Source organism: Periplaneta americana, chromosome 10, assembly GCF_040183065.1.
Source record: "Periplaneta americana isolate PAMFEO1 chromosome 10, P.americana_PAMFEO1_priV1, whole genome shotgun sequence".
NCBI lineage: Eukaryota > Metazoa > Arthropoda > Insecta > Blattodea > Blattidae > Periplaneta > Periplaneta americana.
In genome coordinates this window covers 22,806,136-22,819,015 of record NC_091126.1, presented here as the reverse complement: position 1 = coordinate 22,819,015, position 12,880 = coordinate 22,806,136, and the positions used below count along the sequence as shown (strand labels likewise).

Genomic DNA, 12,880 nt, shown 5'->3' with positions numbered 1-12,880 from the left:
TTATTTAATTTTTCATCTCTCTATTCAATTGCCACACATTCCAATTTTTCCTAATTTTTGATAATTGTTATACACAATATTCTTAACACAGAGATTGCAACAAGTGAATATAAATTATTGAACAATTAAACTTTCACTGATTTGTTTGTTTTTTTTTTGTTGTTGTTTTGTTATCTTGAGTATAAAAATACATACTAAATATAATAGAAACAAAAATACATTCCAAAGTATAATATACATCAAAACAAGAATAAACTTGTCAAATATCTAAACAAAAACCGAAATATAAATCAAAGTATAACGTTGTTAATCAAATTCTGCCCACCATTGCTAAATTTGTCTGTCAGTCACAATTAATTTATTTTAATAACGCATACAATGTATAAGAAATTAAAACATGAAATTTATGAGAAGTTGCTTCCAAAATAAAATTACAGGTTCACTCGCGTGGGCTACAACTGCAGCTCAAGTAATAATAATCACTCTCGCTGTGTACATCTGTTCAGAACATAAACTGTAACAACATTGATGCATTGTTACAAGTGTGCAGGAAAATGTCGCAGCTTGATTGCATAAAATTAGAATAGGGGTGGTATGTACACTTAGCGGCAAAAAGAATGGGCCGACTCTTGGTCCATAGATATGCTAAGTTCTATCGCGCGGTTCACTCGTGTGAACGTAACCCACTGCAAGGCATTGCTGTGGCGCCTCTTCATTGAAAGTCGTCCGTCTATAATGTAATAAACCTTACGAGCAGTGTGTGGTCAAGTGGCAAGAAGTCTGACATCCGTACCAGAGGTTGTGAGTTCGCCTTCCGTTACGGTAAAATTACTATTTTTTTTTTATTTTAACTTTTACTTAATTTATTAGTTTAAATGTGAAATGACATTTGTTAACAAACTTCGTTATGCCTGCCGTGTAAAAATATTACTGCCCATCACCTGTGGGCTATTAATAGCCGAGACCTGGCCTGTATAAACAAAAATACTTGTTTTACATCCTAAAAACCGGACGCATATCAAACACAAATAAATAATTTAATTAACAAAAACAAACAATTTTTTAATATATTAACAAAACAAGGCCTGTGGTGGGGACTAGTATCGATGTTCATTCCTACAATAAACTAGGGCAGTACTGTCGTTGCTATTGGGGACAATTACCTCGTCGGAGAAAATTATATTTCTCCAATCGAAGTCCTGTCGGAGAGTAGCATACGCTGAATAACCTATGCGAACCAGGGCAATGAGTTATTGTTTCTGTGCCATCTTCAAGCGTAATGACGATACAGAACGTTGTATTAACAGATAGCACTATTGCTTGAAAGAGAGAGGGAAGTTTATCATTTATTAGAGTTTGGGCATATTCTAAGAGATATCGCCACATAATTATAGCTTTGCGAGACACATATGATGGTAAATTTAAATTAATAAAAGAAGATGGGGGAGATTCGAACCTTGAGCTACTACTATCAATTTGTTCAATAGACCACTGCCGTAACGACTTACGCTACTGTGACTGTTACTTTCAATTCGGCATAATACGTGGTTTTCCTGTTCATATTCGCTCCGGTTGAATTTGTATTTATCAATTTTATTATTATTTCACTCTTAAAGGGCCCTGATGTATCTAGAATCAACCCGCCATTTGATTTTATTACACATTTTAGACTCTTAAACAAAATACAGCAAATTTAAATGTTTAATTATGTGTTACCTAGTGAACTACGGCTTTGACGAGACGAGCATGCGCAATGTTATGTCTCTGGAACTTAGAAATTGTCGGCCGGCCCATTCTTTTTGCCGCTAAGTGTACAATAAGCCTCAGGCTGCAAGCCTTCGGGTCTCTCCTCCGGACAAGGGAAAATAAATAAGAAATTTATGAGAAGTTGGTTCGAAAATAAAGTTACGGGTTTATTCGCGTGGGCTACAACTGTAGCCCAAGGAATAACAATCACTCTCACTCTGAACACCTGGTCAAGTCATAAATTATAACAGCACTCATGCATTGTTACAATTGTACAGGAAGTGTATGCAAAGGGAAAATGTCGCCGCTTGATTCGCGAAGACGTCATAGCACTACAAAGTAGAGTGGGTTGCAATAGTAGCCCACACGGGCACTGAAATGTTAATCATCATGATAAAAATTCTTCCGAATCGGCACTCCTTAATTGAATTATCAAGGATATAGGAGCAGGAATTCCTTACCAATGAGATGCGTGTGTAGTACAACAGCAAACATCTTGATCCCCCTGGGGGGCACGGCCTGCTGTGTGCACGCAGAGATGCAGTGCCCCTCGGACACGACCTCCGGCTGCCCTGGAGGTATGATGTGCCTCCAGTTTGGATCGAGGCCCACAGACAGCACGCCGGCGTCAAAACGTCTAAGGGATGCTGTATAGTAGACGCGTATCCCAGAGATGTCGGCGATGTCTGTGCCCTGGACTGAATTTATGTAATGTGTTTTCATCATGAAATAGCGCGGCCCAGAGTCGTGGCTAATAGGATATCCGGCTTCCGGCGGGAAACTGAACCCCTGAAACAATGTTAAATAACAAATAACAGTTATTTCACTGCTAATACATGATTAGTTTATACAAAGTTTAATTTCTCATCAGCAAATTATTATAAACATTGTAAGAAAATTGTTCTATTTATTTATTTACCTATTTATTTCTATCTATCTATCTATCTATCTATCTATCTATCTATCTATCTATCTATCTATCTATCTATCTATCTATCTATCTATCTATCTATCTGTCTGTCTGTCTGTCTGTCTGTCTGTCTGTCTGTCTGTCTGTCTGTCTGTCTGTCTGTCTGTCTGTCTGTCTGTCTGTCTGTCTGTCTGCCTGCCTGCCTGCCTGCCTCTCTATCTATCTATCTATCTATCTATCTATCTATCTATCTATCTATCTATCTATCTATCTATCTATCTATCTATCTATCTATCTATCTATCTATCTATCTATCTACCTATCTACCTACCTACCTACCTACCTACCTACCTACCTACCTACCTACCTACCTACCTACCTACCTACCTATCTATCTATCTATCTATCTATCTATCTATCTATCTATCTATCTATCTATCTATCTATTTATTTGTTCAAGTGGAGTTCAGCTCATCGGGCTTTCTCTATCACACCACCAGAAATACAAATACAAAGAATAAAATGCAAAGAAGAATAAATAAATAAGACGAATTAAAGTATAAACATAAAAGTACAAATATATTAAAATATCGTTACAACGAACGCCAATAAAACGAAATATTCAGTATTCCGAAATTATTGTTCGCAGACTTTCCTCATATATTTTAATGTTAAAACGTTTTATTTTTATTTTCACAAAAAGATCAGTATAAGGTAATAAAAATTCCCTTCCCTTGCCACGAAAAATCTTCTGTAACAAAAAATATTCTAAATACAGCGTAGGCCTACAATTCGTTAGAAATTTACTCACTTTCTTATTACACATTACTTTTCGAGAGCTCTGTTGTTCATTGCCACCCTCTCATAAGCCCGCCAACGGTCCCTATCCTGAGCAAGATTAATCCAGTCTCTAGCAACATATCCCACCTCAATCAAATTAATTTTAATATTATAAATTTACTCCCATCTACATCTCGGACTCCATAAAAGTTTTCTTTCCTCCGGTTTCCCAACTAACACTCCATATGCATTTCTGGATTCACTTATACGTGCTACATGCTCTGTCCATTTCAAACGTCTGGATTTAACGTTCCTAATTACGTTAGGTGAAGAATACAATGCGTGCAGTTCTGCGTTGTGCTGTTTTAGCACTGAAGTAAGGCACTATGTTCTATTTGTAAAGAAGAATATTTTGTTTATCTGGAACGTGGTGTATGTAATATCCCTTATTATCATTGAAAGCGGATAATAAAATGAGATTTTGCTTGTAATACAAAACATATATTTTCGTCCACATTACACGGAATATCTACTAAATATTGTATTTCTTTATATAAAACCCGTAAACATTTTCGGGCCATATTCACGCTAATACATCCACTGCGTCATTTCTGCTGACGCATTCAGAATTAATGAATAAATAATGTAAAAAAACATAAATTTAACAGGATGTAACGTCAATATAAACATATACTCAAAATTAAGGCACAGGATTTCTTTCATGGCCGAAGAGATCAACAAAAATACAATTTATATTATATGTCTTGCCTAATTAGAATTTTACGCTATTACTTAGAGACGAAAGGAAATTGAAATCCAGTTGTCAAATGTTTAAAATCTTAGGTTTTTTTTTTTTTTTTTTTTTTTTTTTTGGAAAATCGATTCTAGTTTTAATATTTTTTTGCAGAATTTTGGCGTCCTCTCCGAAAGTTCTTTAGATCCTCCGAAATATTTATCATTCTGCACTTTTCAAAATAGGACACTACTTTTATTGCTGCATTATAGAATAGAACGGAAACTCATATGTTGTAGTTGCTTTAGTACGAGCTCCGTCTACCTGAAATCAGGTGAACACGGAGGCCAATGTGCCCAACTGAATGCTATTCTTTAATTTCTTCTCTAAGTATTTTTAAGTACTTGTGGAGCTTATCGAATGAATGTTATAGTTTACTATTTACTTTCCTCTAAAACACATTACAATCAATTATTTCCCCAAAAGTATAACCAGACTGACATACTAACACTGAGTATTTACTTATATATTATAGTACTCATTTATTCGTTTCTTTTTTCTTACCATTATCATCGCCATGATCTTTTAGGATTATATTTATTCTATGTCTCTTTATAGTCATAATTAAAGGAGTGTGTTCAAATTTTCTAAAAGAATTATGGGTTATATTTCGCAATCTCTTTTCTTCGATGCCTTCCTCCTCTTGACCTAAAACTTAAAACTATTTTAGGATATACAGTATATTACCTTCTGTACTTTTCATCCCCGATACGTGCACGGTTTCAATTCTGAAGATTGTACAGCACTTTACTTGTGCATTCATTTTATTAGTGGGCTTTCATATTATTTCAATTTCATCATTTCATTTATACTATTCCAGAGAACTTACATCATCATTGTAATTTTAAGATGCGGAACAAGTCATAAGTTATTTATTTATTTATTATTTTTTTATTTATATATTTATTTATTTATTTACTTATTTATTTATTTATTTATTTACTTATTTATTTATTCATTTATCTATTTATTTATTCATTCATTGCAAGTAAAGCGATCGGTTTGGAAGTAAATCCCGAAAAGACAAAGTATATGATTATGTCTCGTGACCAGAATATTGTACGAAATGGAAATATAAAAATTGGAGATTTATCCTTCGAAGAGGTGGAACAATTCAAATATCTTGGAGCAACAGTAACAAATATAAATGACACTCGGGAGGAAATTAAACGCAGAATAAATATGGGAAATGCATGTTACTATTCGGTTGAGAAGCTCTTATCGTCCTGTCTGCTGTCCAAAAATCTGAAAGTTAGAATTTATAAAACAGTTATATTACCGGTTCTTCTGTATGGTTGTGAAACTTGGACTCTCACTCTGAGAGAGGAACATAGGATAAGGGTGTTTGAGAATAAGGTGCTTAGGAAAATATTTGGGGCTAAGCGGGATGAAGTTACAGGAGAATGGAGAAAGTTACACAACGCAGAACTGCACGCATTGTATTCTTCACCTGACATAATTAGGAACATAAATCCAGACGTTTGAGATGGGCAGGGCATGTGGCACGTATGGGCGAATCCAGAAATGCATATAGAGTGTTAGTTGGGAGACCGGAGGGGAGGCCGAGACGTAGATGGGAGGATAATATTAAAATGGATTTGAGGGAGGTGGGATATGATGATAGAGACTGGATTAATCTTGCACAGGATAGGGACCGATGGCGGGCTTATGTGAGGGCGGCAATGAACCTTCGGGTTCCTTAAAAGCCATTTGTAAGTAAGTTTAATCATTCATTTATTAACTCATTTACTTAGTTATTAATTTATTTATTTGTCCATTATTATTTATTTACTTATTTATATACTTATTTTGTTGCTTTCAACAGGAAACGGCATTTTTGTTAATAAATAAAACATTTTTATTTAGAACTATGTAGGAAATGCTCACATTATTGTCTGAAATAACTTCAGGGTAACCAGTCATTCCAAATATATTGCTCCTTGTACTCTAGCTAGCCCGCACGCAGAGTTCTTCAGGTAGATGGAGTTACTGAAAGGAAAGCTGATCATTCCTCAACTAGTGAAGTTCGGAACTCAGAAAAGACTTTGGAAATTGTGTGCTAACCTTTCTGGGACAAGAGGATGAGGACCTCGACAAAGAACAATCCCTTTGATCCAACTGAAGGAACTAATACAAGATTACGCTTGTTGCAAAAGCCAGGAGAAAACAAAGACCGTAGTTACCAAGTCATTGCTTCCATGTTCGTGGGCCGATTAGCGGGAAACATTGTGCAGCACTGCAGTTGTGTGCCGATTTCCTACTTTCTTTAAAGACAAAACGCAACATTCCGCTAACAGACAAGATTACCTTTTTAAAGAACAACCATCTATCGACGATAAATTTTACCTCTTAACTGGCGACAAGAACAGTTCCGTACAAATGTAAATACATGCGTAACATCTATAACAGGCCTGCACAAGGTTTGCGCTCTCCGAGTCGGCTCACAGCTCACGAGCGGAATGCAGATATTAGCTGCGCTCTGTATAAGGATGGACTGGAAGAAGGAGTGATCTCGTACAAAATATACACAAAAGGAAGTGCTATTACAAGTGTTTATGAAATGAATCCCCGTTCAGTGTTTGCAAAACTATTTTGGACTATTATTAATTAATAAAGAAATGTTTACTTTACAGAAACAATAGAAATTCTATAGCTACTTAGGGGAGAGACGGGTAGTATCGGACAGCGGGTAATAACGGACAGTGAGTTTCTTTCATCTACCACACGATGATAGTACCTGATTGACATGGTTACGTTTCTGTGATATCGCATAGAGAAACGTAACCATGTCATTCAGGTACTACCATATGGTGGTAGATGAAAGAAACGCAATGTCCGATATTACCCGATGTCCGATACTACCCGACTCTCCCCTAAATGTACAATATCATTTTGTTATATTTTTATTTATCAGTACATCAAAACGAGGTTTTATGCTGTTGGCAGCTGAAAGGAACAGTAGCCTACTGATTATAATGAAACATCAGTTACAGATGTTCGATGCCTGTCTTTATTAAAGTTGATTATAGAAAACAGTTGCTCACAAATATAAATGATGAACCAAACATAGCAATCATTTTCACAGGTAGCCTCTGTAGTCGTGGATATTATTGCTAATGTTCAGTCTTGTAAAACTCAACCAAGCTAGTAGTATTACTCAAACGATCTTTAGCCCTTAGGTCACATTGAAGATCAATAAGTTCGAGCTGTAAATCGTTAAATGTTATGTTCCGTCTTTTAGATTCCTCCATACTGTACTGCAGCAGTAGGTAAGCAACGTGAAACAGTTACTGAGAATAGGCCTACACACTGCACTCCAGATAACTGAGATAACTGAGTGGTCGTTTTCCCCTCCTCTACTTATAGCAAGTCTGTGTCATTCTGACGTATCTTCCTCTCCGTTTCGGCGAGCGGAAAACACGGCTCTCCCGCTCCGAGCGCTGTTTGTGCAGGTATGACCTATACGAACATTTTTGTATTCGCTAGTTTGATCACCAATTTTGTTCATTTTTCTTCTATTCCCAAAATATGATCTCTTGTAATTTTCTCTATGTAAAATCCACTATCCTGAAGAGGACTGGAACCCTTGTTGAGAACTCACTACAGATCTCGTATTATATCTATGCCCCTGTTCAAGGTCACAGTTAACGTAGAGTGAAAGGGAGATAAAAGTTGTACTAATCTGTGAGAAAAAGTGTTTAAACACTCAGGCAAAAAGTAGCCAGAATATAGGAATGTTGTTTTGCTTTCTAGTACTCTGACGCCCACGATCAAGATAAACCACTCGAAACCCAACCGTCACCGGCAGAGGTATAATAAAACGGGAGAGACGAATGGTGTTGTAATGTTTCATTTCGAAATTGTTATGATCGTCATAACGCGATAGTGATGGGAGCTTCGTGGAATGTGTTACGATGGTGTGAGGGTACGCAACACGAGCTGTTACAGCCCGTACACAAATGACGAGCATGTGCCATTACATCTCCCTTCGCCCCAACTTAGAGAACAAAGGTCATAACGAGGTATCCTATTAGAGGCGAAAAATTATACTGCATTATCATCAGTAATGCGGCCAAAATATTCAAGTAATGACTAACGGATGCCTCCATTGTCCTTATGAGCAGATGAGAAATATGAGTCCCTCACACACGGAGGCCGTGTGCATCATATTTACGGTCCAGAATATTTGCGGTTGGTCAACATTTCAGTATGGCAAAGCTACATCTTCCATCATTTCAGCACTGATGTGGACACATGGATGCTGTGGCAGGGAGGTCCAGTGGCCCTGATTAGCACTGTCAGCAAGATGAATAATGGGCAACTATCAACCTCCCCGCCTACCGCAGTAACCTATTCTACTACCCCTCTAACAGCAAATTCAGTTCCTGCCTAAAACTTGGTGCCTGGCTAGCTGACTACACATATGTTGATTGTTAGCGAAATCACCTTAATGATAGCACAGGGAGCGGAGGGTGGTATTTGAAATCTGCACCTCCCGCTAGAGTAATGCCAGTCATTACTATCATTGTAGTCATAACAATCAGATTTACATCATCATGGCCTACTTCCTCATGCTAGGTTTTCTCCGCAACCCTACACATTACAGAACCGTGGTTGGAAGTGCGATGCTGATATCTGGTTTATAAACATCATATCCTGAAAATGTTGCATTAATTTTCTTCATTACGGTTTGGCTATTTATTCCAAAGCCACATTCTTTGAGGAGCTAATGTACTTTACTGGGTAAAAGTCCCATATTTAACCATTGCCCGAGTTATATCAGTGTTTAATTAGATTAGTCTTGCTCGACAACTGGTTAAATCGAACCACTGCATAAACTACTAACTAAACCAGCGGTGGCGAAAAGTTAATCGTGCGCCGAGCCACTGTGTAACCTGCAACGTGCATAGCACCTATGAAGGGAGGCGGACACCAGAAAGGGGAAGTGAAGCAACTGTCTGACTTATTAACGGATTTTCATTTTCCTTACGTCAAGCACGTAAATATAATTTTATACAGTACAAGACTACAAACTAATGTTTAGTACGTGTAACGAAGAAAGAAATGAACAATAAATGAACAATATCACAACCTAAAATTAACTGTTATCAGAATGTTTCTGCGACAAAGTTTCAAAATCAGGAATTATGTCACTTACTGCCAGTCGTATTTGATCACGAAGGTATTTGTCTGTCACTCGTGATCTAAATTTGGTTTTTACTATTTTAATTGTTGAAAATAATTTTTCACAAACGTAAGTAGTAGCGAACATGGCTTCAACAGAGCAAGCGAAAGAACGAAGCTTCGGATGTTTATTTTTTGGCAAAAATTTGAAAGTTCAACATTTAATAATAATAATAATAATAATAATAATAATAATAATAATAATAATAATAATAATTTATTTTAGCTGGCAGAGTTAAGGCCGTAAGGCCTTCTCTTCCACTCAACCAGCAAAAAGTATACATACATATGTATCAATTTACAAAGCATTCAAAAATTTGATTTAGATAAGAGCTACTTGTATACAAGAGTTATTTACGAATTAAACAACAAAATACTATGAACTACATATTAATTAAACACTGAAATACAAACAATGTAGCAGAATTAAGCTAAAATACATAGAATGTTAATATATTTCAAATAATATTAGATAATAGAAAGAGATTATTATGAGACAATTTTGAAAATACAGCACCATCAGGATGCATGTCTAAAGGAAGGAGTAACAATATAGACAGTGATAGTTTAAGTCAGTATGATTGGAGTGAAATGCTAAGAAGGTTATCTTTTAAGCTGTTTTTAAAAGTGTTTATTGTCTTGCAGTCCCTAATACTTCGTGACAGGGAATTCCATTGTCGCGAGGTGGATACTGCAAAAGATGATGAATAACGAGATGTTCTATGAAGAGGTATACTTAACGCGCCACAGATAAGTGATCTGGTATTTACGTCGTGGTTAGAGTATAGATAAGAGAAACAAGACGAAAGGTAATTTCATGTTGAAGTGTGCAGAATTCGAAAGAGCAATGACAAGGAGTGTAAATTTCTACGTTCTTTAAGTCGGAGCCACGAAAGACTTGCGAAGGACGGTGATATGTGATCGTATCGTCGGATGTTGCATACGTATCTGACGCACATATTCTGAACTCGCTGTAACTTGACTGACAGTTCAGAACTTAGGTCACATTTGTCAAGTCCTTACATCTAGCTTTCATTTGACATCCCATAGTAAATCAGTGAGCTCAAATTGAAGAGCTAACAGCATTATTCGTACATCTGCTGAAAAAGGGTCGACGTACAGAGATGATGATGATGATGATGATGATGATGATGATGATGATGATAACAACACTAACACAACCTTTTAATGTTTCATCAGTAACATGTAGTATAATGCCGTTTTATGTTATAGAGCCGTTTTCCTCGTAATACTTGTGATCAAATCATACATTTAATATTATCATCATATTGATAGCAAAAAATGCGTCCTCCCATCCTACTTGGAACTTTCGTACATTGTTTCGAGAGAGACATATGCCACTCGCAGGTCAGAGACAAATACAAATGGAACGAAGTTTGACTCCAGTGAGTGAGAGGGTGGGGGTTCGCGGAGGTTAGAAGCAAGCGAAATGCACAGCTATCACTGCGAGCCACAATGTCTCGCGAGTCATGTTCTCGCCACGGCTGACCTAAACGAAATGTTGTAACTATGCTCTTGTCAGTTTTACTCTTAACACATAATGTATTTATTAAATCCAGACGTTTGAGAAGGGCAGGGCATGTAGCACTTATATGCGAATCCAGAAATACATATAGTGTGTTACTTGGGAGGCCGCGGTCGGAGGAAAAAAGACCTTTGGGGAGGACGAGACGTAGAATTAAATTAAATTATGGTTTACTTAACGACACTCGCAACTGCAGAGGTTATATCAGCGTCGCAGGTGTGCCGGAATTTTGTCCCGCAGGAGTTCTTTCACATGCCTGTAAATCTACTGACATGAGCCTGTCGCATTTAAACGCACTTAAATGCCATCTACCTCGGCCGAGATCGAACCCGCAATCTCGATCATAGAAGACCAGCGCTATACCAACTGCGCTAATGAGGGCGACCGAGACGTAGAAGAGAGGATGATATTAAAATTGATTTGAGGGAGGTGATATACTGTATGATTGTAAAAACTGGATTAATCTTGCTCGGGATAGGGACCAATGGCGAGCTTATGTGAGGGCGGCAATGAACCTCCGGGTTTTAAAAGCCATGAGTTATTATTATTATTATTATTATTATTATTATTATTATTATTTTGGAACTCGATTACAACTACAGATTCGGCTAAAAAATATACAAAGAAAATTTATATTTTTATATTAATTCAGATTTCTGCTTATTAATTCCGAGTATAGTTATGAGAGAAAATGCGAACACTTTAATTGTCGAAACCTATATGCTGGACGCCATGAGCTCGATTATCTGCTCTTTTGTAAGGTTCTCACAGCTGACTATCAATTTCAATCGGCACTATGCCCTGTACATTTAAAAACTTTATCACTGACCGCACTTCACGCGGCGGGAGCTGGAATAGGAACGTCCACCTTCAACCAATGCAACGAAGCTACTGAGAGCACTCGGGAAGTTCCGCTAGCGCATGCGCCATGCCAGTACAGTACTCTATCACATACACGCAGTCGCATCGCGCTACATATGGTTTGTTAGCTGTGGGACGAGTGGGAAAGTTACTTTATGGACGCGTTTCGTATGTTCACAGAAATAACTACTAATTGAGAAAAATTTGTTCTGGCACCGGAACCCGATCCGGTCTCGAGATAGCTCAGATGGTAAGAGTACTCAGCACGCCAAGCTGAGGGTCCTGTCTTCGATTCCCAGTGACGGAACGAATTTTTTCCATTAATAAGTGTCTACGTGATGATTAAACAAAGTCATTGATTATAAAATATTCAATAGAGGACGGCGAGGTCCTCTAATAAGAATATACAGGGACATCATTTTATTTTTACTTCAATTTTTATTGTACCTGAGTTTTTGAATGTACTTCACTCTCCCACCCCTTCTACTATGAAGTTTCAACTGTTCTCCAGACAGAATCAAGGCCGCATATAGTAAACAGCACTGAGTTATTGAGTATAGTACGTTCCAGAAATATGTTCGCATTTTCCAGTGACGAAAGAACTTTCAATATTGAATCATATTTTCGCACAGGTACTGTCCGTTTGCCTACGTCGCATCCCGAATTCCCCCACTTGCTTCTGCACGCCCCTGTGTAAAAGCAGGGCTGTCTTAGCTCTTTTCTCAAAACATTAATTTCTGTTAGGAATTGGACGTTTACATAATATTATACAACTGTTTAAAATAACTTAAATAAAAGGGCCTCGTTAAGTAACTAACTGTCACGTGATTTCCCCCCCCTTTCTACGATCCTGCGGCATAACCACTTGGGCGGGCAGTAGATAGCATGTCTGAGTAATTTTATCTGTGCGGATCGGGCAGAAGTGAAGATTGAATTTACAGTCAGTAATGTACTCTTTTACAGAGTAGGTACAGAATTATTTCAACATGAGTTACTAGTACGAAGGACGAAACTGGAAATTGGAATTAGATGCAATAGTCTATAGTGCGATAATATGCAC

At 37.3% G+C, this 12,880-nt stretch overlaps 1 protein-coding gene across 1 annotated transcript in view; it reads right to left on the bottom strand.

Moving 5' to 3' along the window:
• Positions 1-12,880, bottom strand: part of LOC138707520 (MOXD1 homolog 2-like) — a 772,674-nt gene that overhangs the window by 44,410 nt on the left and 715,384 nt on the right. The window contains exon 7 of the mRNA XM_069837045.1: positions 2,208-2,535. Within this exon, the coding sequence (XP_069693146.1) occupies positions 2,208-2,535 (328 nt within the window). The remainder of the gene's footprint in view (positions 1-2,207; positions 2,536-12,880) is intronic.